General features: G+C 37.6%; 1 protein-coding gene across 1 annotated transcript; it reads left to right on the top strand.

Moving 5' to 3' along the window:
• Window positions 1–1,421: 1,421 nt before the first annotated feature.
• BBS8 (tetratricopeptide repeat protein 8) lies at window positions 1,422–24,601 on the top strand. Its single transcript, XM_083137599.1, has 8 exons — window positions 1,422–1,661; window positions 4,622–4,803; window positions 7,766–8,060; window positions 13,665–13,939; window positions 15,688–15,837; window positions 18,288–18,459; window positions 19,559–19,765; window positions 21,153–24,601. The coding sequence occupies exons 1-8, from the start codon at window positions 1,560–1,562 to the stop codon at window positions 21,267–21,269; spliced, it is 1,500 nt and encodes a 499-aa protein (XP_082993725.1). The 5' UTR covers window positions 1,422–1,559; the 3' UTR covers window positions 21,270–24,601.
• Window positions 24,602–25,204: the final 603 nt, after the last annotated feature.

Below are 25,204 nucleotides of genomic sequence, written 5' to 3'. Positions count from 1 at the left end.
TTAGATCAAGTTGCAACCCAAACAAACAAATGAGTTATGGCCCACGTGAACTGATAAGACGTGAATGACTCAAGCAAGGCATGTCATATTTCTATCTTGAAGCCCCATATTTTGTCACGTGTTGGAAAGCCTTTCAAGGGTTAATATGGAGTCTATGAATTTATGTGTACGTTGGAAACTGAAAGGTGATCTTCATTTCAGTATTAATGTCGACAGTAATGTAAACGAAAACAACGTGTATTTGCGACAGCACTAATGTTGATCACAACAGCAGCATTGGAAATAATTGTCAATTATTAAATTTAAGTAATTTCAATTCTATTATAACAAACAGCATGAAGTTCATATTTTTACTGAATGGAAATAAAATAACTCGAAAACTTGGTGGTGATTAGCCGGAATGCTGCGGTGAGTCAGCTCAAGATGGCCAGACAACGTCTCCTTACTTCGCGCGCGGTTCGGGTTAAAAAAACTCCAAATGCATGAAAGTAATATTTCTGGGAACCTTTGAGTGGTTATAAAAAATAATTTCATTATTTTCTTCACAACTTTGTCGCTGGAAGTTTTTACTTGGAATTACAGAACAAAAAATGGCCAGCGACGACATTTTCTACTGCACGAATATAAAAAATCTCCACATACTTTATTTGAATAATTTTTAATGCGAATATGCTTTAAAGTATTGATAAATTCTGAGTACCACCATCACCTACGCCAATTAAAAAACAGTGTCATTTTTTTTAATAATGAATGCTTCCATTTTACGGCATGTTTCAACGTTAGGAATGAAAACAATGTAAAAATTGTGTTTTCACGGAAAATTTGCGTTTTTAATTTATCTAAAATTATGTAAGCAAGTTCCCAGTTTTTTGTGTTCACCATCGTATTCTCTACAAAATTTCCTGCAAAACTGCAGGTACCGATTTTACTTAAGCTAAATTTGTAAATCCAGAAATTTGACAACAGCGCGCTCGTATTTCCCATAAGAAAAGCATTGCCCATAAGAGCCCATTGTGTCTTCTGAACGTGAAAACGACAGACCAGTTGGGAATCAGCGCCATTTGGCGAGTAGCGGCAGAAATAGTAAATTCTTGCGTGACCGTAAAGGTGTTTTACTTATCGCACAACGTACTACAAATTTCGTAGACGTCATAAGACTCGGGTTTGCGTACGTTGTTACAAAAAAACATATGCATACATATAAGCATAAATACGCTGAAAATATATGATAAAATAATTAAACTTAACAAGCCTAACATTATTAGTTAATAACACTTAGAAATTTAGCCTAACAATGAAATATTTTCCCATTAACGTCAGAACGCAGCTTTACTAGTGCGTTGTGCGATAAGGGAGACCCTAATGATTTCTTCTTGATGCGCCTTTGATTGTCATTTGTCCTCAAAAAGCGGAAGCGGAAATCGAAAATGACGCTAAATACCAAAACTATAGCAGACGTTTGTAGAGAAGTTTTTCGATAAAAGTTGACACAGTATTTTTTTCTTATGCTACATAATGATTAACAAAATTAGTAAAGATTCTGTTATATATGAATAATTATGGATCCCCTGTTCTTGGCGCTCAGTTTATTTAGAAGAAGAAAATACGAGGAATGTGCAGCCGTTTGTTCTGATCTTCTGGAAAAGAATCCCTTTGATCAGGTAAAAAGAAATTCTTACAAGGTAACTTTTATGTCAATATAAATTCTACGCACATTGGCGAATTCTGCAACCTATTCTGAAGCACCTTACCACTTTTGTTGATTGGGTTTATTTTACTGCGCTCTTCTGCCATTTTGGCTAATTGTGAAGATGAGGATGAGTGACGATATGATGAAATTGGTAGCGATTGCAGAATATAGAGAATGTCTCCAATTTCGTTAATATTTGGTATAGTAACTAAGTTTGGCCTTCTAATCACGAATCTGTTGTTAAAATGCGGGGGTCACGTGTGAAAATCGGGGGAAAAACCTATATATATGTATATATTTTTTTTAGAGATGTATCGCATTGTTTTACGAACAAAATTTTAACTAAGCTTGCGTAACCTAACCTAACCTTACTGGAAATGGTTCGTGGGGCTATCCGTGAATGGTTTGTGGGGCTACCCATGCATAATGTACAATTTGCACACGTGACCCCCGCATTTTAACAACAGATTCGTGATTAGAAGGCCAAACTTAGTTACTATACCAAATATTAACGAAATTGGAGACATTCTCTATATTCTGTAATCATACCTGGGTAAATATGCGATATTGCCCGAATGCCTCTCACTCGTTTATTTCTTTAATTTTAGCATTGATACTTACCTATTCTGCATTGCGGAAGATTCTTTAAGGTGAAGTTATGCCCTTTTCAATAAAATAGTGTCAACTTTTCATATTAAGAGTCATTATTTGTATTCCTTGTTCCGCTTGGGTAACAGACAATATGTCGTGCACTCATCATGGATCATCACGCATCGTACTTGTGTTTTGTCGATTTGGAGTGGGTATGCAGTGTTTCAATCTTCTTCACCGAAGAATACCTACTTTCGTGTTCATTATGTCATCACAAACCATTGACGGATAGCCCCAAAAAAACATTCACGATAGCCCCAAAAACCATTTACGATAGCCCCAAAAAACATTCACGATAGCCCCACGGACCATTTCCGGCAAGGTTGGGTTAGGTAAGCATAGTTAAAGAAAAAATTCTCATAAGAAAAAGGCACGTTTCGAAACACTGGCGAGACCGCGTGACTTTCGACGCTCGCACCATCTGCACGTACATAATGGAAACAACGGCCTAATGTTACAGAAGATGCAAGTTCCTTACATAAAAAAGTTATTATTTCTTGTTCTGCAGCATTCTATGGTTACGTTTTCAGTTTCCGCGAAAGAAAATACCTCGAAGAACTTCGACAATGCTACAGAAACTGATTTCAGTAAGTAGTTTCTCCTGTAAATTTGAAGAAATCCATTCAGGCGATATCGCATATTTAGCCATACCTGAAATTGGTGAAGGGGCACCCATGCCCAAGTCGAAATTCGAACCTGGGACCCCTAGTGTCGTAGCATGCTATAGTAAGCACCCGGTCATGGAGGTCGGCTTTACAACTTTTGTATTGCCACTTTCTTCATTATAACTGAATTGGTGCATAGTTTAGAGTGGTGAGTTACTACATTGAGGCACATTAACATCTTGGTTGGAGTTATGAAGACTTAAAAATACAAGATGCCTATAAAATATGGCCTGTATGAATGATATTTGTTGCTATCTGTTATTTTGGTATTTGATCTGTCATTATTTGAGGTACACACAACACCCAGTGCGGTACTTATCCGATAAGGCCCGAACACCTCTCACTCGTTTCTTTCCTTAATTTTAGCATTGATACTTACCTATTCTGTATTGCGGAAGATTCTTTAAGGTGTAGTTATGCCTCTTTCCATAAAATAGTGTCAACTTTTCATATTACGAGTCATTATTTTTCTTCCTTGTTTTGCTTGGGTAACAGAATATGTAGTGTTCACTCGTTATGGATCATCGTGCGTCGTGCTTGTGTTTTGTCAATTTGGAGTGGGGTATGCAGTGTTTCAACCTTCTTAACCGAAAAATACCTACTTTCGTGTTCATTATGTCATCACAAACCATTGACGGATAGCCCCAAAAACCATCCACGATAGCCCCACGGACCATTTCCGGCAAGGTTAGGTTAGGTGAGCATAGTTTAAAAAAAAAATAATTAAAAATTCTCGTTAAAAAAGGCACGTTTGGAAACACTGGCGAGACCGCGTGACTTTCAACGCTCGCACCATCTGCACGTACATAATGGAAACAACGGCCTAATGTTACAGAAGATGCAAGTTCCTTACGTAACAAGTGATTATTTCTTGTTCTGCAGCATTCTATGGTGAAGTTTTCAGTTTCCGCGAAAGAAAATACCTCCAAGAACTTCGACAATGATACAGAAAGTGATTTCAGTAAGTAGTTTCTCTTGTAAATTTGAAGAAATCTGTTCGGGCGATATTGGATAATTAACCCAGTGCTTCACACACTGGTGAATTGTGGAATTTGCAGGCTGTCACTCAGAGTGGGATAGAGATAGTGCATGCAATTTACCATGTTCAACGTACATTGCTACCCTGCTAATCTGTATGAAATCAGTTTTGCAATGTGAGTTTACAGTGGTTATGGTTTTTGAAACACCCGCAAAGAGCGTCAAAACAAAATTAAGGCATTTTTAGGACTACCCATTAGTAAGAAACAGTTGTTTCACCAAGTTTATGAGAACATTTTTATGGTTGGTTACAGAAATCTGAATATTTAGGATTGTATTTAAATTTCATCATGATCAGACCACACATTCTTTAGTTATATAATTTCAAACAGTGTGGTGGATTGGATAACCCAAAAAAGAACACTTTTTTTGTTCTCATGGCGATAAAAAATCGAAAGCATTCCCTGAAAAAAATTGCTTACCGTACCATAGATTAAAGCAAAATTGAATAAGCTCAATTTTGATGTAACTTATTTTTTTGTACGTCTACTGGTTAAATTTTAAGAGTCCAAACTCGAGTATCCATAATTTTTAATCCAACAGGAGGCATAACTCTGTTGACTTTTCCCTTTCTTAGCCAACATGGGTGTTGAAGATGCGAGCGTTGACAGAGCAGGTGTATGTGGATGACATAGAAGCTGAAGAGGAAGGAATTGCAGAGGCTTTGATGGACAACGATGCCATCGCACAGGTTGCAAGACCAGGGACATCACTTCGCATCCCAGGCACTGCCCAAGGGGCTCCTTCTCGAGGCATGAGGTAGGGGTACTGCAGTTGCCTGCACTGACCTAAACATTTTTGGCTGTAATATATGGGATATAAAGAATACCTGGCTTAAATTTTGTATGTTACAAAGCAGGTGGATTAAAATTAAGATTTTTATTTAAAAAATCATTTTTGATAATTTTTTTTAAAATTTAGATACACTCTGTGTGATTGTTTTAAAAAGCACAGGAGCAATTTTACAATACCGGATAATTCCCCAATTTCGTTCATATTTCGCATACTCAATTATTTAGGGCTCCTAATCACGAATCTGCAGTTAATATTTGGCGGTCACGTGTAGAATTTCGAAAAAAAGGGGGTCCGTGATCGCAACTGACAATGTACAAATTGCTCATTATTTACTGCAAGATTTTGTTTTTTCACTACTTTACGACCCCAAATTTTAACTGTTTGCTTAACCTAATCTAACCTAACCTTACCATGAATGGTTTATGGGGCTATGCATGAATGGTTTGAGGGGCACCTTAAAAAAAATGTTAGATAATATGCAATCGTACATCAATCAAGGCACCCCCTTTTTTTTCGATTCCAAGTGTAGATTCGTGATTAGGAGCCCTAAATTATTGAGTATCCGAAATATGAACAAAATCGGGGAATTATCTGGTATTGTGAAATTTAGCCAAAACACACATAAAATTGCTTGTATGTTTTTCGGCACAGTACATACGTTTTTTTATGAAAAGGCTTTCTCTGGAAAACAGCCCTGTAAAATTTTTGAACAGTTTGATTAAAGCAAATAAAAAAATATATATAAATATAAAATTTTTCTGTTTATTATACTGTATATATGAACCTACTTTGGAAAAAGTTTCTTCGGTGTTTTAATGAAACCATAATAATTTCATTAACAATTTTGATGTACTATATAATTGTAACTGAAAATATTTTTAGTCTTTCTAGCTGAATTTTGGCACTTTCTTAATGATAGTTTGCAAAATATGCTGCCATGTTTTTTTAGAGCTTAATGATAATGAAAGTATTTACGGTTTAACATGATTAGTATTGTGCATATTGTGCTACACAACATATTTTCTGTTCTTGCCTATAAAAAATATTGAATTTTTAAGCAACAGAAATTTAGTGTGTTTACAGTTTGCACATCACGTTTACCTTTCATATGAGCTTCACCCCATCAGTACATATATTTTATTACCCTGCTTTTTCTTTGAAAGTGTTAAAAGAGTATCTAAGTACTTAATAAACATCCGGTTTTTATTTAAATCAGTTTATAGAAACAATTTATAATGTACATAAGTAATTTGAAGATATCAGAATCACTTTTGGTGAAAATGCATTAACTCGTAATCATTCAATGATGTTTATTAGTAGGAAATGGATTTTAAGGTACAACACCTTTCTAAAAATATAGCTGTTTTTATACCGATTGTTTGAGAGATGTATTTTAGGACATGAAATCAATTAAAATGAATGCACTTTGCTGCACCTTTTTGTGGGATTATCCTCTTTTTACCCCCTCTTTGATGCTTCACCAAATTTTTTCCTTACTTTTCTTTCATGTCTTGTTAAAAAATTGGACAGAAAAATAAATGATTTTCACTCTTCTTGAGCAGCTACATAAAATCCTATAGTCTCATTTTGTACAGCAGAAGAAGAGCTATGAAATGGTGTAACATAAATTATGCCAGTGGCGTGCGGTGTCATTTTCCGTTGGGGAAGCAGATCCCGAAAAATTAAGAAAACCATGAATTCATTGCTTCGACATGGTACGTTATAATGAAAAAATTAGCACTCTACCTGATACTCTTTCCATAATGTCTAAGGGAAAGATAAATGTCCTGGCGCAGTTGTTCATTTTTTCGAATTTCAGTTGGTCTGTTGTCAAACGTATTTAATGCAACAGACGATCACGGATGATTGAAACAATTTTCAAGATTTTCACACATTGCAATATTCACAAATCCACTTTGGCACCACGTAGTTCTTTCCGTAATAAATATTAACAATGCCAACACTATTTGAAGCAAACAAATAGAAATTCACCTGCCTTAAAAGCCATAACTTTTCACCTCGCAAAGCACTTGAAAAATTGTGACCACGGCCAACTCTATTTGACGGATGTCTCCATGGACATGTTAGCTGTCTTAATAGACCGAACGCTCGGAAACATTTATCTTCACATAGAATATATCATCCGTATGTCAGCAATTATGTGTTTCTCCTATGTTTTGAAACTTAATAGCTTATTTATGAATATAAATGTTAACTAGCTTGGTGGATATGCTACATCGCTGACAGTATACGGTACACTTGGACACTTAATCGTGCAGTTCGCAAAACTGAGGACATCAGCAGGCTGACCGATGGCTCTCTCTGCTTTCTTCCAGCCCTTACGGGTTAGAAAACAAGCTTGTCTCCACACAACATCCCCTCTCATTGGATCCTTGAAGGTCGGCAGGGTATTTTTTGGGTTTCTGATGGCATTGCCAGGGTGGTGATACTACATAGATGTTTCGTTAACAGGCCACGAGAGGGTGTTGATGGCCGCATATCGGAAAAGGACGAACGAACCTTGGACGCTTGCAGGTTGATATTCTGTTGAGGCAACCTGGAAGAAATAATGAGAATCCAAAAGTTAAAGAATTCATTTGTAACAGTTATGCTGTGTGCCACCACTGCTGGCCTTGCTGTACCGAAAGTGCACGCGTATGAATTATACCATGTTCACCATATATTGGATTATTTGCTAGTGTTGAATAAAGAATGCTAATGTAACTGGTTATAAACCTGAATGAAGGCATTTTTTCAGTGCCTTTTTTTTTTTCGCCTTGAAATCCATTTCCCAATTATTAGTGTTCTTAAAGGTTTGCATAACTACTTTTTGTAGATGAAAAATAATATAATACAGACACTTGTACATACACATATTGAATTGCTGCACACACAAATTTATTATTAATAAATTGTTTCCAAACAGGCCAACGACTCAATCCGGAAGACCGCTCACCGGTGTGGTGCGTCCGGCCACCCAAACTGGTCGACCAGGAACAATGGAGCAAGCCCTACGCACTCCCCGCACGGCCAGAACGGCACGACCTGTCACGACCACGTCCGGGCGGAGCGTTCGTCTTGGAACCGCTTCCATGCTCACAGAGCCAGGTGGACCGTTCATTCAGCTGTCAAGGCTTAACCTTGGGAAATATGCTTGCCTGCCAAATCTCGCCAAACCTCTTTTCGAGTACATATATTATCACGAGAACGACATCAGACATGTAAGTTGGAAGTCAACTGTTCTTTCTGTTCTATTGAAACAATAGATTCTGGTTATAATATGCCGCAAGTGCAGGTGATGCACCACTGTAGAAACAGCAAAAAATGCAGGCTTCAGTCAGCTGCAGTATGAGACAATTTCCTACAGGTAATACAGGGCTGGCTTGACAAATCATTTGATAGATCAATGGCATGACCAGGGAATGGATTTTTATGTAGTACGAGGGTCACTATTTATATTTTGAGCCTAACAATGAAAAAACAGGAATTTGGCATTGAAAACTGCTTTATTGTTTTTCGAAGTATTCTCCTTTATGGTCAATACACTTTTGCATTCGTTCGAACCATTTGTCAAAGCAGTTTTTCCAATCTTCCTGAGACACCTCCATAATATGGTTTTTGAACACATCAACGGCATCTTCCGCCGACAAAAATCGTTGTCCACGCAATTTATTCTTGACATTCGGGAACAAGAAGAAGTCATTGGGTGCCAAATCAGGACTGTATGGCGGATGAGCCATCAATTCGATTTTTTGACTGTTCATAAAGTCGGTTGTTAGACGAGATGTGTGACAGCTGGCATTGTCTTGATAAAGAATGATCCGACGGCGTTTGTTTGTTTTCCGTATTTGACCGAAGACCTCTGGCAAACAAATTGTTGTGTACCATTCAGAGTTGACCGTTCTACGTTCCTCTAAAGGCACAGTATCCACATGACCAGTTTTCCAGAAAAAACAGGCGACCATTTGTTTCGATGTGCTTCGAGTGCGAACAACTTTTGTTGGATTGGGTTCATCTTGAAACACCCATACAGTCGACTGCTGTTTACGTTCCGGCTCATATGCATATATCCATGATTCCTCACCTGTTACAATCTTATATACGTCTTTTGAAGCACCACGATTGTATTTATTGAGCATTTGTTTGCACCAATTGACGCGAGCGTCTTTTTGAGTTTTTGTCAAATTGTGTGGGATCCAACGAGAACATACCTTTCTCACAGCTAAATGATCACATAATATTTTATATATGCTGGTGGAACTAATGCCTATGGTTGCCTCAATCTCACAGTATGTCACATGACGATCTTGCAGTATTAGGTTTTGCACAGCATCAATGTTTTCTTGAACAACAACTGATTTTGGACGACCTTTGCGAATCTCGTCGGTGAGCGATTGGCGGCCATGATTAAATTTGTTATACCAGCGTTTCACAGTGGCAAAGGATGGGGCTTCATTGCCAAATGTGGAAGTAAGTTGATCGATGCACTCTTGTCTTGATAATCCACGTCGAAAATCGTAAAAAATCATCGCACGAAAATGTTCACGAGTTAATTCCATTTTATTGTTGTCGTGCAATCTCCAAGGCAACATAAACAACACAAATGAAGCTATTCACAAAACATTTGAAGTACGTTATGGTCAATAATGCCAGAAGATTCCGTGCAAACGTCAAATCGCGCCTAACTTCAATCAGTGTTGCCAAGGCTCAAAATATAAATAGTGACCCTCGTAAAAATGAGCTAAATATGGAAATACATATTTAGTTATTTTTATCAAAATATGGACTTGAAATTGTATAAATTTACCTTTTTAATAATATAAGACACTACATACCTAACTCTTGACCTGCAAACTATTGGGAGATGAGGTAAAACGGATGACAGAAAACTTGTAATTAGTGCAATTGGAGGGCATAGAAAGGGTCGTAAACTTTCGTTTGTTTAACATTGCTTCAGACTTTGTCAGTTATTCGCAAGAAATTCACCCAACTCTTTTGAGGGGACATATTCACAAACATGGAGTATATGTTCTGAAATATGGAAATAATATGTAAAATATGAACCAAAACCTAATATATGTACAAATATGGAAAATAAAAACTGAATTTTTTGAGTCTACATGTCATGATGCGCAAAGATAATACAAAAATATAACTGATTTCAGTTTCAAACATAAATATGTATTTGCATATAAATCCGTTTCCTGGATATGACATATTGGTACCAGAGTTCACATTGTGATCAAGACTGCATTTTTTGCTGTGTTTCAAAATATCCAAGAACAATTTTTTTTTTGGGGGGGGGGGTCGGTTAAGAAAGCCATGTGTCCAACTAAGATAAAGCTACACATTTTAAAATGTGACCATAAAATATCTAATTTATTCATTAATACAACATGGATTAAATGTAGTTAATTCTTGAACCAGAGTGCAAGAATAAAGGCTCAACTGTTGATAGCATGAAAATACATTCTAATACATGGCCAACCCTACCATATTGCCCCAGATTTTAAAATTCGAATAGGAAAAGTAAAAATATATATATATATATATATATACCAGGTGTATAAGCTTAAATCTGCTGTTTGCTCATAGATGGTGTTAGTGAGTGTATGAAGCTACCATGGGCACGCCATACCTGGTGTTTGTATGAGTAGGACATCTGCCAACACGAATCAGTGCACATCGTCAGCACGTGCAGACAACAACAGACAGTGTTCCTGTGGTAAGCATGTCTAGTTTTGTGCCAGGAAAAGAGCATATGCGGGAAGCTCTGCTTTTCTGCTTCCATTTGAAGAAATCGCATCGAATGCTTGTGGAGGCCTATGGTGACAGTGCTGTATCGGAAACAACGTGCAGGTATTGGTTTCGTCGGTTCAAAGACGGCAATTTTGACCTGAGCGACAAGAAGTGTGAAAATCGGCCCAGGAAGGTTGAGACCATCAATTGCAGGCTCTTTTGGACGATACCCAAATGCAAAAGATGCTTGCCGAGCAATTCGATGTTACTCAAGCAGCCATTTCCATGCGTCTACGTGCCATGGGAAAGGTTCAAAAGATCGGAAAATGGGTGCCGCATGAATTGACCGATCGGCAGCTGGAGATACGCCAAGACACATGCGAAATCTTGCTTTGCGAGACAAAAAAGAAAGTCTTTCCTGCATCGGATTGTGACTGGCGATGAAAAGTGGATATATTTCGAGAATCCTAATTGCAAGAAATCATGGATTGATCCCGGCCAACGACCAACATCTTCCTCGAGACCAAATCGCTTCGGCCGGTGTTTGGTGGGATCAACAGGGTATTGTCTACTTTGAGCTGTTGAAACCTGGTGAAACTGTCACTGCTCACCGCTACCACCAACAACTGATCAAATTGCACCGTGCTCTGTGTGACAAAAGGCCGGATTATCAACAAAGACATGACAAGCTGATTTTCCTCCACAACAACGCCCCATCGCACACGTCAAGACTGGTCCAAAACTACTTGGAGACACGCAACTGGGAGGTGCTACCCCATCCCGCCTATTCACCAGACCTGGCCCCTTCCGACTACCATCTGTTTTCGTCGATGGGCCACGCCCTCGCTGAGCAGCACTTCGATTCCTATGCAGACGTCCGAAAATGGCTTGATGAGTGGTTTGCCTCGAAAGAGAAGGACTTTTTTTGGCGTGGTATCCACAAAGTGCCCGAGAGGTGGGCAAAATGTGTAGCTCGCGCAGGCAAGTACTTCGAATAAATTTCTTGTTGCTTTCTATGAACAAACCATGAGTTTTTCTGACTACAAAACGGCAGATTTAAGCTTATACTCCTGGTATATATATATATATATATATATATATATATATATATATATATATATATATAATGGCATGTTTATTATTCTGATTTAATAATACACATGATACAAAAAACCCACAAATATTAAAAAACACATGCTGTCCCATTATTTTCTTTAAAAAACAGTAATGGGACTTTGCTTAATGAAACTCAAAATATTAAAAATATGTACATACCTTTTAGCACTGAATTTGAGGCACCAAGTAAAAATTTTCATGCGCCATTTCAATCAAGTGCCCTGTATTTTTCTGCCACTGATTATATATTTATGTGGGTTTCCATATAGCCAAATGGTTAATGCCCTCGGCTTTGGTGTGAATACCATCAGGTTCAGTTCCCAGTGGGAATCTGAAAAAATTGATGAGGTCAAGTGGGAAGCAACTTGAATGAACGAGTAATTTGATTTATTTTACTTCCCGTGTCCACCAATCTCGGCTAATTGCGAAGATGGGGATGAATTGTTATGAAATTAAACGGATGAAGGGACAATGACAAACACATGTGGATAGCACAAGCTCCACAAAGAATTATCGTGGCCGCATGTCTAGGTGCCAGAACCTCGTTAGTCTGCTAAATACTGTCCAGGGTGTACTACGTGGAAGCGAGGTTGTTATTTGGGTGTCTGCAGGAAGGGTCCCTTACACCCCAGGGAGCTACTTGAAATGAGGAAGTAGTGAACTTTGGTCTTGAAAGGTAGAAAACAATTGCAATGCGACTCGACATGCTGACGTGTGACCAAAAAAAGTCACTTGGTAGGCCATTGGCCAGAGAGGGCTGTTGCGCCTTGAGTTTTGTTTAATTCTTCGGTAACAGTTAGATATAGTGAAAATGCATTTCTTCAAATTTACAGGAGAAATGACGGGAAAGTACTTAAAGAATTGAGTTCCTGTGGACTTTTGGAAGCTGGGAATAGTGTTTTTTACATTCGTGCAACTTATTCGGCCGGTAAATAATGTCACTTTCAACATTAATGTATCTCCCTTGCACGATAGCTCATGCCACCTTTACCGTCGACTACGTAAATCAAATGTTATGTGCGTTTGAATATGTAACCCCCTGTCAGTGTAGCAACCACAAGATAGTTTTACAAGATAACGTGTGAGCTGGGTTTTTTCTCCCAATTTAATTTTCTATGTTTGCCTAACCTAACCTTCAGTGAATGGTTTGTGGATCTAATTTTCGCTTAAAAAACTTTTGTGAATAGTTTGTGCGGCATTTTTCGGTTCATAAGTTTGGAAACACTGCATATCAGCTGACACCACTGCATATCAGCTGACTATAGACAACATGAGTCAATATTTGCCTGCCATATTGTGTGTAACGAAAGCGAATTAGCAACGACCAGTAAATACTTGTAATGTGAAAAATTACGCTTCTTTCAGTGAAAAAAACATAATCCCAAGTTAAAAATGTTCCGCTATGCATAAAAGGTAAGTACAAATGTAAATAATTTGGAAATAAACGAGTTAAATGTGTTTTCATTATATCTAACTGGTAACTCTTCAGGACTTACCTACTGAGTGCTAGTCTCTCTTCCATCTGCCAAGGATGGAGATCATCCAGCGACTTACGGGGTGACGTGTGTTCAGCACGACGAACCCCCAGTCGGTTTCCAAGACCAGGTTACCCTATTTGTTCGTAGCTCCCCAATTTCCTCACAATGGTGGGTGGCCATCGGTCCCATACACAGGCCGAAGCATGGTGCCTTAAACTGCACGGCTATGGTGCAGGACCGTGACATTTTAAAAGTGTAGCAAAATTTGACTTCATTTGTCTGTGTAGCACATAGGCTACATATGCTATTATTTTTTGTTGGTAAAGTATGCAAATTATATGCATCCACACACAGGTAGACCTTAATGCAATTAAAAACAGTAATAATTTTCTGATTAATTTATTTTGTTACTTACACGGAATAGGACCACTTTTCGTGTAATTCCCCATATGTTTCAGAAAAACATTTTTCTTCACTTCCCTGTGATTCCAGGCGATGGACCTGGCAGTGTTGGCAACTCAGGCATGCAAGTTCCAGGACTGGTGGTGGAAGGTCCAGCTGGGAAAGTGCTACTTCCAACTCGGACTCATGAGAGATGCAGAGCAGCAGTTCCGGTCAGCCCTGAAGCAGCAGCAGATGATATCGACCATCCTTCGTCTCACGAGAGTGTGCATTCGGATCGATCAGCCTCTTTCGGCACTGGACGTTCTGCGTGGCGGTCTGGAGTTCTTTCCAGGCGAGGTGACACTGCTCACGGAAATAGCAAGGTAGCAACATAGTATGTCAGGTGAAAAATTTTGTGCACAGCATAATGCAAGTGTTTGCAGATGACAAGATTGTCTATAAGTGTAACCATACATAATCATGTTATGTGGTTCTTTCACTATGAGAATCTGTGAATGCCTTTATGTAGGAACCTTTGGTTTTTGCATTCACAATATCAACGAAAACCATCGATGGTTTTCAGAATAATAAGTGGAGAGAATTATCAACATAATTTTTAAACAAAAATTGTACATTAGCATAATACAATATTGTACAATGGAAGAATTCCAAACCTTAGACAGAAATATCAAACAGTTTTGAAGTTACACACCACTAGGGTTAAAAAATAAACAACATTTAAAAAATTGGATACTAAGTTTAGTGTGTTTTGTAACAACAATGAAAACACAGTACTTATCTGGTCCTCTCAAATATTCCTTTGTTATATACAGCATGTCCAAAAATGTTTATCGGGGTTTCAAGTAGTTGGTATATAGCAACAGACGAAGGTGAAGTTTTATATCCTACTTATACGATAAGAAAGGCTGTGAAAGTTTGCTACCCTGAGTGCTTATCATTGGTTTTCCATCAGTCAAAGTGGCATAGGTGTTACAAGATGTCGACTCCCGTGCAGAAGTTTTTTTGCATCATTGCATTTGGAAGGTGTGGCTCTGCTGTTTCAGTTCAGCGACCTTTCTAGACAGCGATCTCCATCCGATAACAATCGTCGAGGGTTTAATAAGTTTCAAACAACTGGATGTGTCTGCAAGGGGAAGTGTTCTGGACGTCCAAGCGTGTCAAAGCATCGAGACACATTGGACTGCCAGATGGATGTGTGCCGTGTCACAAAAGGTGCTTACATTGAACATTTATAAGGTACACTGCGTTGTTGAGTTGTTGTTTACTCCCACATAAGCTTTGTCCTTGAACCCCATATATAAGGGAAATTAAATGTCTGTGTAACCCCGATAATGATTTTGGTACATGTTATACCGGGTGACTCAGAAGTCTTTCCCCGATTACAAACTTCATTCATATCCACTATATGCAATGTAGAGATGTGAAAGTGGTGCCAAAATGTTGGAAAACTAACCAAGTTTATTTGTTGCAGGTTTCAGTAATGTGGCTGTGGTGTAGCAGTGTCAGTGCCAAGGAATCCGGAATTAATGCTCTTCACATCGGGTGGCATCTTTCCATACAATGTTTCTTAGACTTGACAGGATTTGGGAATGAAGTTAAATTCCATTTTTTAAATACCAACTTATTGATTGCAGATATTCTATACGAAAGAGTTCTGTACATTTGAAGTTCCTCTGCACTGTTATTGGTGACCGGGTCTCGTGATACCAGAGGACATGCTGAGCTTTTTCCTGATTTGTGAACATTTCCAGTTTTCTGGGCACTGACACTTCTACACTACAGCCACGTTACTCAAACCTGCAACAAAAAAACTTGGTTAGTTTTCCAACATTTTGGCACCACTTTTACATCTCTACCTTGCATATAGCGGATATGAATAAAGTTTGTAATCAGGGAAAGACTTCTGGGACACCCGGTATATTGTACAATTGCATTACAATTTACTACGATCTTCAATCTTGACATGTTTGTGTGTATAAATTGGGTACCTAATTGATATTGGCACAATTCCATATTGTACCATCTGTAAGACATGCTGTACGTTTCAACATGAATACAACTTTGGTTCTGAGTTGAACTAGCAAATGAAATAACGAATTCTTCTTTCCAGGATATATGAAGGTTTAAATAACGTAACAATGTCTGTGAAGTACTACCGTGACGTACTGCAGCAAGATTCCACTCACATAGAAGGTATTGCCTGCATCGGAATGCATCACTTCTACACCGACCAGCCTGAAGTTGCTCTTCGGTTTTATAGGTATGCATGGCAACCACTTCCCTTCCCTCTCAGTTGAAGTAAAAAAAAAATTGAAATCCATAAGAATAGCAGTAGTGATTTGTCAAACTGGCATGAACTATCATCAATCCTTTAGGTGAAAAAATGTACTAATCATAATGTATTTTCACTGCACTGCACATGGGAACCTCTGTAATTGATTCATGAATTGGATATGCTTCATTCACATACTTTACATCAGGGTTGTTAGAGGTCCAGAAACCCATGGATTCTATTGGGTCCGCAACAGGACCTCATTCTTTTTTGTCGCACAATTTAGATTTGGTCCAAGTTGCATATTGTTTCATTGAAAAAAGGTTCCTGAACTGTATTTAAATTCATCCAGAAAAAAAAGTTCGTCAACCGTATTTAAATTCATCCAAAAAAATGTTTGTCGACCGTATTTAAATTCATCCAGAAAAAAATGTTCGTCGACCGTATTTAAATTCATCCAGAAAAAATGTTCATCGACCGTATTTAAATTCATCCAGAAAAAATGTTCGTTGACCGTATTTAAATTCATCCAGAAAAAATGTTCGTCAACCGTATTTAAATTCATTCAGAACAAAATGTTCGTCGACCATATTTAAATTCATCCAGAAAAAATGTTCGTCGACCGTATTTAAATTCATCTGGAAAAAAAGGTTCCTGAACCGAATTGAAATACTTCAAACATAAAAAGGTTCTTTACGGCCCAGAACCAATTTACACTTACTGATTTTCTCTCTTGGCCCGGAATTATATTTATTTAAAATTCCTGGACCTTCAACAACCCTTGTGGCATGAGTCTGCTGTGTGGAAATAGTTGTAATTGTTTTTTGATCATTACATATTAATTAGGTGTGATCGAATACCATTTTGAACCCATACTATATCAATACTCTTAATGATGCCAATGCTTGGAAATTGTAACAATAAAGGCCGGCCTCCTTGGTGGAGTGGTTAACACATTGCACTATGATGCCAAGGGTCCCGGATTCAAATCGCAGCCTGGACATGGGTGTTAGTGAGTGTCCATTCATCAATTTCATTATATCATCACTCATTCCCACCTTCACGATTAGCCAAAAGTGTCAGAATAGCGAAGTAATGTACACCAAATCAATTGTAACAATTAAAAGTTCAAAATATTGATTAATATTACTAGGTTAGTATTCCACTCGTTATAATCATCAATTAACCAGGTTCTTGCTTTAAAATATTAAATAAATACATATTATGTAATCACAAAATACAGTTTTTTAAACGTAAAATTAGTGTAAAATCAATGGAAACCTTGACTTTTGCATAACTTCCAGGGTAATTAGACTCCGCGAAAGGGCTGCGCTGGATTTTTGCAGACCCCCGTAACTGATCCAAACGCGGGAAACGTATTGTCTGGTATCGGTAAATAAATTCCGCCTGATTCTTTCCAACAACTATACATCAGCTCAGCCCTATTATTAATGTATACTATTTATACAGAGCATTCCCTGACAAGCAGCCCGTCGTCAGCGCTTGTCTTTCCCGGTTAACGGGGTCTGCGACAGTTGCTAGAGTCGGCTATTAAAATTACAGTTTTCATATTGTGTACTAACCTTGACTACAGTAGGTGTTGAAAATGATGTCCCTCTGCTGCAACACATTCCTGGCATCTCCGAAAGAAATTGGCATTTACACGTGCAAGTTCGTCTACTGTAATTCTCCTGATTTCTCGTACAATACTTTCTTTTAACTCACGGATGGTGTGCGGATTGTCTTTGTATACTTTATTTTTTAGATTTAAGAATTTTAGCGGTTCTAAATGCTGTGGTTTTTGAAACACCCGTTTCTTGTGAGAGGCGGCGGATAGATTTCCGAGGAGACTGTACTAACCTTTGTCCTATCGCATCGAGTTTTTCATCAGTAAGTACACATGGGTTTTTCTATCCACTTTTATTCAGAACTGACACTGTTACTTTAAACTTTTTCACGAGGTTTAATATAGTGGTCCTATATGGAACGGGAACACCAGGAAATTTCATTGCAAAACGTTGTCGCACTTCTCCACAATTCCTCTTTCCGAAGTAACACTCGACAAGATAAATCCTTTGTTGTAATGTAAACTTTTGTGGTGCCATATTAAGACACAATCTTCAACACACGGACACAAAACAACACAGCTTCCGAGTGAGGATTATACTGGCGTCAGTCTGCAACGTCAACAGAAAGGGAAAGAGAGCGAAGGCAGGGAGAGTGAAAAAAACAGACTGTAGCATGCGACTGTTGCAGACCCTGTTCACCGGGAAAAACAATCGCTGACGCCGGGCCACTTGCCGCCGAGTCTCATAGCAAATGTTAGGGAATGCTCTGTATATGCAGTGGTTCTCTGGTTAGATACTTGTGCTTCATCTTTCTCTGTTACTTCCGCTCGAATAGCAACGTTTTTATTTTGTGCTCTTGTATTATTTTAGAAGACTCCTCCAGATGGGACTGTACAATGCGGAACTCTTCAACAATCTGGGTTTGTGCTGTTTCTACGCCCAGCAGTACGACATGACGTTAACGTGCTTCGAGAGAGCGTTATCTCTGGCAACAGATGAATCTCTTGGAGATGTGTGGTTCAACATTGGACACGTAGCTATTGTAAGTAGGAATTATTATTAGTATTGGCGGTGAAATATCTCAATACTAACATATCTCAAAAAGGCCAGAGGTTTAATAGCTGAGCTTATGGCAATGTATAAGATTGTAGCATTCATTGCCTTTTTTATAATTGTACATTAAATTTTGTATCTTCTATTTTAACATTGTGATGTACCTTGTACATTCAGGGTTGCTACACATCTGGAAAATAGGGAAATGTCAGGGAATATGACTTGTCAGTGAAAAATCAGGTAATTTTGCAGATCGTCTGGAATTTACGTGCATTTTGGAGTTTGCAAGAGAAAGAGTTGCAAAATGAACAAGCAGTTCACTTCCACTTCTGAATTTGATTCTTGTGATTCCACTCCTTCGAATTTCTGTAATAAATTTTCACTTTTATAATACTAGATATTAGAAAGAATATCGAAGTAAAACTTGCAGTCTAGATATCTGTTTCATAACTAAAGTACATTGACAATATGATCATAATTATCGGAAAGGTTGGTGAAGATGAAGTTATCGTCTATTATTTTATAGATCTTAGTCTTGTTGGCATTTCTTATAGAATTGCTATATGCACCAAAAATTTCTCCAGATGCTGTGTACTTATAAATGTAAGCAAAAAAAGGAGATTTTTCTACGACACTATAAATCCGCCAGAAAATGAAAAATTGTGTATGGTTTATGAACATTTTCTGTTGTTTTTATATTGTGGAGATCTGTTATGGTGAAATTATGTACCTCTGTTACCGTAGCCTGAAGGCTAGATGCACGTGATTGTAGCACCCTATTCATTTGATGCCAATTGTAATTTTACATTTTACTCTTCAAATTTTCATGTGTTCTCATGTGTGTAGAATGAAATTTGCTAAAAAAAAGTTGTGTAAGTGAATATTCATAATAATTAACAGATTAGATATTTAATTGAAAAACACAAGATTCAAAAGCAAAAATCATGATGATAAACATGTCTGGAAAAATTTCGTTTTTGGACTGGAAAACCTGGAAATGTCAGGGAATTTCATAATCAAAAATCGTAGCAACCCTGCTTGTTGTCAAATGGTGCTCATCACTTAAATAAATATTATTATTATTCCAGGGAATTGGGGACGTAAACTTGGCCATGCAGTGTTTCCGCCTAGCCTTGTCAGCCGACCACAACCATGCTCCATCGTACAATAACCTCGGAGTTCTGGAGATGAGGCGGGGCCATCCGGAACAGGCAAGAGCCTTCTTCCAAGCATCTGCCAGCTTGGCTCCGTACATGTTCGAGCCGCACTTCAACCATGCAGCTCTGGCAGAGAAGGTGAGGAACTGGTTTTGCTTCATCCCCAGCTGTTACCATCATCCAGACAGATAAACATCAACATCTCTCCACTGTTCTACTTCGACTTACCCATTCTTTCTCTTAATTTGCTTTTTTATCAATTTGTTCTTTTAATTTTATTTGCGGTTGTTGTCTGTATCACGGAATGTAAATTTATCATTTTATTTTAAGTCAGAATGTATGTTATTTTGCAGAAATAAGATTTCCTGTAATTTGTACTTGTATACTAAAAAGTTTTTGTAAAAAATGATAAAAAACACAAAAAACTGTTTACTTACATTATGCGAGTATATCTCGTTGTTGTAAGCAACGTTTCGGGGGTCTTACTGCCCCCTTCTTCAGGCTACTTTCTTGGCACAAGTCGGTATGGCATGCCACATCAATTATGTAAAACAAGGAATAGGGTAAACGGTTTCATTGAAATAAAAATTGTTAAAAGACTTGCCCATGCCCTGATAAAAACTTTCCTTATCCATAATCATCCTGCATAAAGTTCAAACTTAAAACTGTTAAAAACTCCCTCTCCTCAGTCACCCATCATAGTATCTGGTTGCCCTTCTTGTGGAATGCAGGAAGTTGCTTGCGGCTATTCCCCTCCCCTCTGCCAAAACCCTAAGTCACTCCCATCTCGAAATCCCGTGTATATAGGGCTGCGCGGATTACTTCCGGCATGATATGAAATCCTATTTTATTTTTCTTACATAAATCCCATCTTTTAAACATCTTAGTCCAAATTTCATCTAGGTTCCCACCCTGTTCAGTTTCCTGTTCCTTTCTTTGCATATATTAGCACCCTCATATACGTTCCTATTAGTTTATTTTCCCTTCTGTGCAAATATGAATTGTACTTGTATTTCGTTACGTTACAATGCATTTCTGCCAATTTTGGCTAATTGCAAGGGTGAAGATAAGGAACACTTACAAAGAATGCCCATTTGAAGACTAACAATAACCTCGGAACTTCAATGGTGAGATTGTAAGCTAACATATTCCACCACTGAGTTGACTGATTGCATGTGTAATTTTACAATGTACAAGAATGTTATGCAACATCTGTTTCATGCTCAGTATTTTCAAAGGTGAAGGAGATGGTACATATACTTTTTGTAGTAGTCAGCCCTCATTTTGCCATTTTTCCTGCCTTTGACATTCATTTTATGGGAATAGTGAGTGGGCCAAAGGTTATGAATTCATCACTTCTAAATTTGATCTATGTACAGCCTCTCTTAATTTTTGTCAATTCTTTTAAAAGTTTTTATTTGTCTCGCCCTCGTACCTCGAATTTGTTTATGAAAAATCAGTGGCTGTGTACTTTTTACCCTTATGGTACTAAACTCAAATATATAATTTTTGTCCCTCTTTGCAGGTTGGAGACCTTCAAGCCAGCTACGTGATAATACAAAAGGCCTTGCAGGCGTATCCTGAGCATGTGAGCTCTCGGGAACTCCTGAAGAACCTGAAGAAGCACTTTGCATTCCTGTGAAGATCCTGTTTCGAAATTCTCTCTGCACAGAGCACGTTATGCGGTCGTTCAGGAGTGACCGGCACTAATTTGATCACAATTTGATTGTTGCGGGATTGTAGTTCATTGTCGGTGCACTAAGTTACGAAGGTGTCTGTACGTGTGGGTAGAGAGGTATACCGTAAAGTCAGGGTGTTTGAATTTACAGATGTGTAGGGTGGAGAATTTGTTAGAAGTTGAGTATGTAGGTTCTTAAGTGACCAGATCTTGAGTTTGTCTCGAGTCCTAGAGGTACAAAATTACCCATGAAGATTTCCAGCTCTACGGGGAACTCTAGCTCCAAACCTACAAGTTGGGTTCGATTCCCAGAGTGAGTGGTCTCAAGTATGAATGTTTCTATTAACGTCCTTGCATAAGCTGTTCTAGGGGTCACCACCACCTTCCTATTTATTAGTACCTGAGGATTGCTGGAACGTGACATTGATCAGGGCATCTGCACTGCTGTTGAGATTGAGGATGTACACCTGGTTCGCCAATGCAGTCATTCCACTAATGTCCTGGCATCCATTTTCCATTGAATGTAGGGCAAGGTGCTCCCAAACTGAAAGTCGTCGGTTGGAATCATGCAAGGTGTAACAAGTTTATTTATTTATTTATTTATTTATTTATTTATTTATTACTAAACACAAAAGTTGTGTTCCCCGTTGGTCATGACTTTGGACCCTGGACTTTATGTCCTATAAAACTTTAAAATATGTATGTAATTATGTTATAATAATGGAAAAATATGTTACAAAAAATTAAAAATATGTCAGAAAAATTCAGAAGTATCCCCAGTAAAGCCAAAAATATGCACAACAGTACTTTCGAATGTCTCATTATACGGGATATCGGTATCTTCCAGGGAAGATCGACTACAAGGGGGTGGGGTATTGAATGAAGTCAGAATCCCTTTAACCATATAATGTAGTGGGAAAATACTGACAATAGCCTATATTGTGAGGTTCACTGCAATTATCCAAAATATTATTTGCTATTATGTCAGATTTACACCTTTGTGAGAAGTAAAGCATAATTGGCAGCTCGCTATAAAAAAGGGGGAATTTTTGTTCTGTTCTAGTTGGTAAGAAGATGTCATCTGCTTTAATTTCTTCGTTCGTAATTTCCTTATCTTGCCATCGATAATATGAACTATCCGTTGCGCTAAAGGTATGAATTATAAAATAAAAAATAATAAATTTTAAAATAACCGATTATATGAAAGACAATTACGAAATTATACAGAAATATGTCTTATTATGAGAAAATTGAAGAAATATGTTGTAAAAACACGAAATTGGTAAAATATGTCAAAATATGCCTTATCAAGTTTATCTATTTCGACTGATTTTCATCAGATATGTAAAGATCTCACCCCAGTATCCGATCCGATGTCAAATGAAAAATATGTTATAACATAAAGTCCCGAGCCCTAGTCTTGATCAGTGCCCAGATTTTGATGGCCTAAAAATATCAGAAATTACCTAATTAAATGACCTTAAAAATTTAGTTATTTCAGGGTATGACAATTAGAATGGTGTAGTTCTTATTTCTGTAACGTAAGAACTGAAATTTCAAGGTGTATGTGAATGTTAAGTATAAAAAATTAACCTGTTCATAACTATTGAAGTAGGTAATGTCGAGCGGCATGTTGCTTTGTTCCTACAATCACGTGGCGATACAATTTTTGTTTTCATTATTACAGACATCAAGGCGATAAATGTCAATTCCTGACCAAAAATGAGTGAGTGGAACGTAATGCAATTACATTACTTTTTTTTTTTGCAATTACGCCCAAAAAAAAGAACAGAAAAAGAAGTAAAATGCGAAAAATAACATAAACTTGAAAAATCGACAAAAAAAATGACGTAAAACTTGAAGAAATTACCTAAGACTTTAAAAATGGAAAATATGATGAAAACATTCACATTTTTATAATCAGAGTTTCATATTCAGGATTTTAATACTACAGAGCAATGCATACTACATAAGGAAAAAAAGATGACATGTCATCTAAATCCGAGCCCTGGACATGATAATCCATGCATCACCATTATCTTGATTAACAGATCATGGCAGAAAACAGCAAAAAGAACTCAGGATTCCACATTTTCGGAGCATAGGATAGGTGTGACGAGAGCTCAGAAGTTGAGAAGTCTTTGGGTGGAGGGGATTGACGTTAATGCTAAATGTTAAAATAGCCCATTTGCCTTCAGTTATAAGCTGAAAACTTTGTTTTTGTTGTGCATTCTTTGAACTTTTTGGGGCGGTATTGTCATTTTTCAGTACTTGAGCAAGTTTTTATTGCATTTTTCATACCACATTGTGCTCCTAGGTGACCGGCCGTTTCTTGCAATTACATCATATTTATTTCTCCCAAAATCTTTCAATAGATTTTTTTTTTTTTGCTTCAGTTGAGATGCGAAGAGGTGAGCCTGGTCGCATGTAATAACAGACCGAATGGAATTAAAGACTCAACATTGCAGGCAATATAAATAAGTGCAATTGCACTTAATTGTGATAATTTCTGTAACTTCAGAACTTTAGTTTAAATCACCAAGCAGCCTGTTGCATCATGTACTGTCACAAGTACATTGTCATTCAAGCTTATACTTAATTCATTTTTCATGCCTTTTTAGGGCATCAATTTCCGAGTCCTAAATATGATTTTTATTGCACACCGAAGTAAAATAAGGATTGTTATGTTTCAAAGTAGATTACATGGTCTTATGGAAAAGTCACCATTGTGGTTATCCTATTTTGGACTGCAATAAAATATGATTGCTGTATGTAGTCTATCTGTATTTGTTGAGACCGGTGACACAAGTTTGCATGCACTAACTGCAAGACTCCAATTCCAAGATAAGGGTGACAGCTGCAAGTGGGACAGATGCAGGAACCAGGTTTTGTGATAATTGCCTGCTGGTGAAACAACATCGATGTTTCACAGATAGTAACATCCCTGGCAATATCTGTGAAGAGGGGATGAGTTGTAACAGCTCTCGCAAATAACAAAAATGTTGTACACAAAACAACACAGAATGTTGAACCTTCTTTTTGTACATGCTAGACAGGCAAAATACCGTCCATTCTAACTAACATGTATTTTCAGTGTTAAATGTTTCCTTTGTTGTTAGTGTGTGTTGTTCATTATTGTTATGTTAATTTTTGTTGTGATAGTTATAGGTCCTAAAACTTGTGAATTTGTCATTTATTGTTGAAATACATTGCAGCTTGTTATTCTAAATTCTTTCACTAAATGTTTCCTCTCCATATTTTTTCTAGCATGTGCCAATAAATCTGTTTCTTTTTCATATCATGGTCTTTTAATCTGTGGGCTATTAATAGGAACTTTATGATTTTCAATTGCAGAAAATGGTTGCAACTATGGCCTCGATTTTTATGTAACCAAAACATGCTAAATATGTGCATAAAAATGTAGAAAAATCACTGAAATATGTAATTAATTAAAATATGTAATATAATAATATTTTTCGTGGTCTGTGGTCCTTTTCTTCATTTGTGTGCTATTGTTTATAGTTTGTGACAGTAAGAAATTGTTATTGTAAATTAATTTTTCAACTTTTTAAGAAGTTATTTTGAAATAATGAATGTTGACCTGCAGTTGCACCAGGGGAGCCCACAGACAGGTTTGAGAATGCAGGTTGCGTCCATCCAGTGGCGTGCCCAGGATTTTCGAAAGGGAGGGGTTTTGTACACCTTTTCTGGAAGTCTGCTCTCATTTTGCTATATTTTCCTACCTTGAGGTTCTTTTTTTTAGTAATACGGGACCAAAGAGGGGTTATAACCCCCCCCCCCCCCTTGGGCACGCCACTGCATCCATCCAACTTTTGGGAGGATTTTTCTTTCATTTGCCTTTTTTGTGATGAAAATTTTTACTGAATAAAAATTTCAAC

The sequence above is a fragment of the Lepisma saccharinum genome, chromosome 16 (genome assembly GCF_977018435.1).
Source record: "Lepisma saccharinum chromosome 16, izLepSacc3.1, whole genome shotgun sequence".
In the NCBI taxonomy this organism is placed as follows: Eukaryota; Metazoa; Arthropoda; class Insecta; order Zygentoma; family Lepismatidae; genus Lepisma; species Lepisma saccharinum.
Note: the sequence above shows the minus strand (reverse complement) of the source record. Positions and strands in the feature narration are given on the sequence as shown.

Bases quoted from the DNA above. Each gene is read 5' to 3' on its own strand.
- BBS8 (XM_083137599.1), top strand. From the start codon at position 1,560: ATGGATCCCCTGTTCTTGGCGCTCAGTTTATTTAGAAGAAGAAAATAC. The intron at 18,460-19,558 runs GTAAGTAGGAAT...TTATTATTCCAG, and splicing joins ACATTGGACACGTAGCTATT to GGAATTGGGGACGTAAACTT. The intron at 19,766-21,152 runs GTGAGGAACTGG...CCCTCTTTGCAG, and splicing joins ATGCAGCTCTGGCAGAGAAG to GTTGGAGACCTTCAAGCCAG.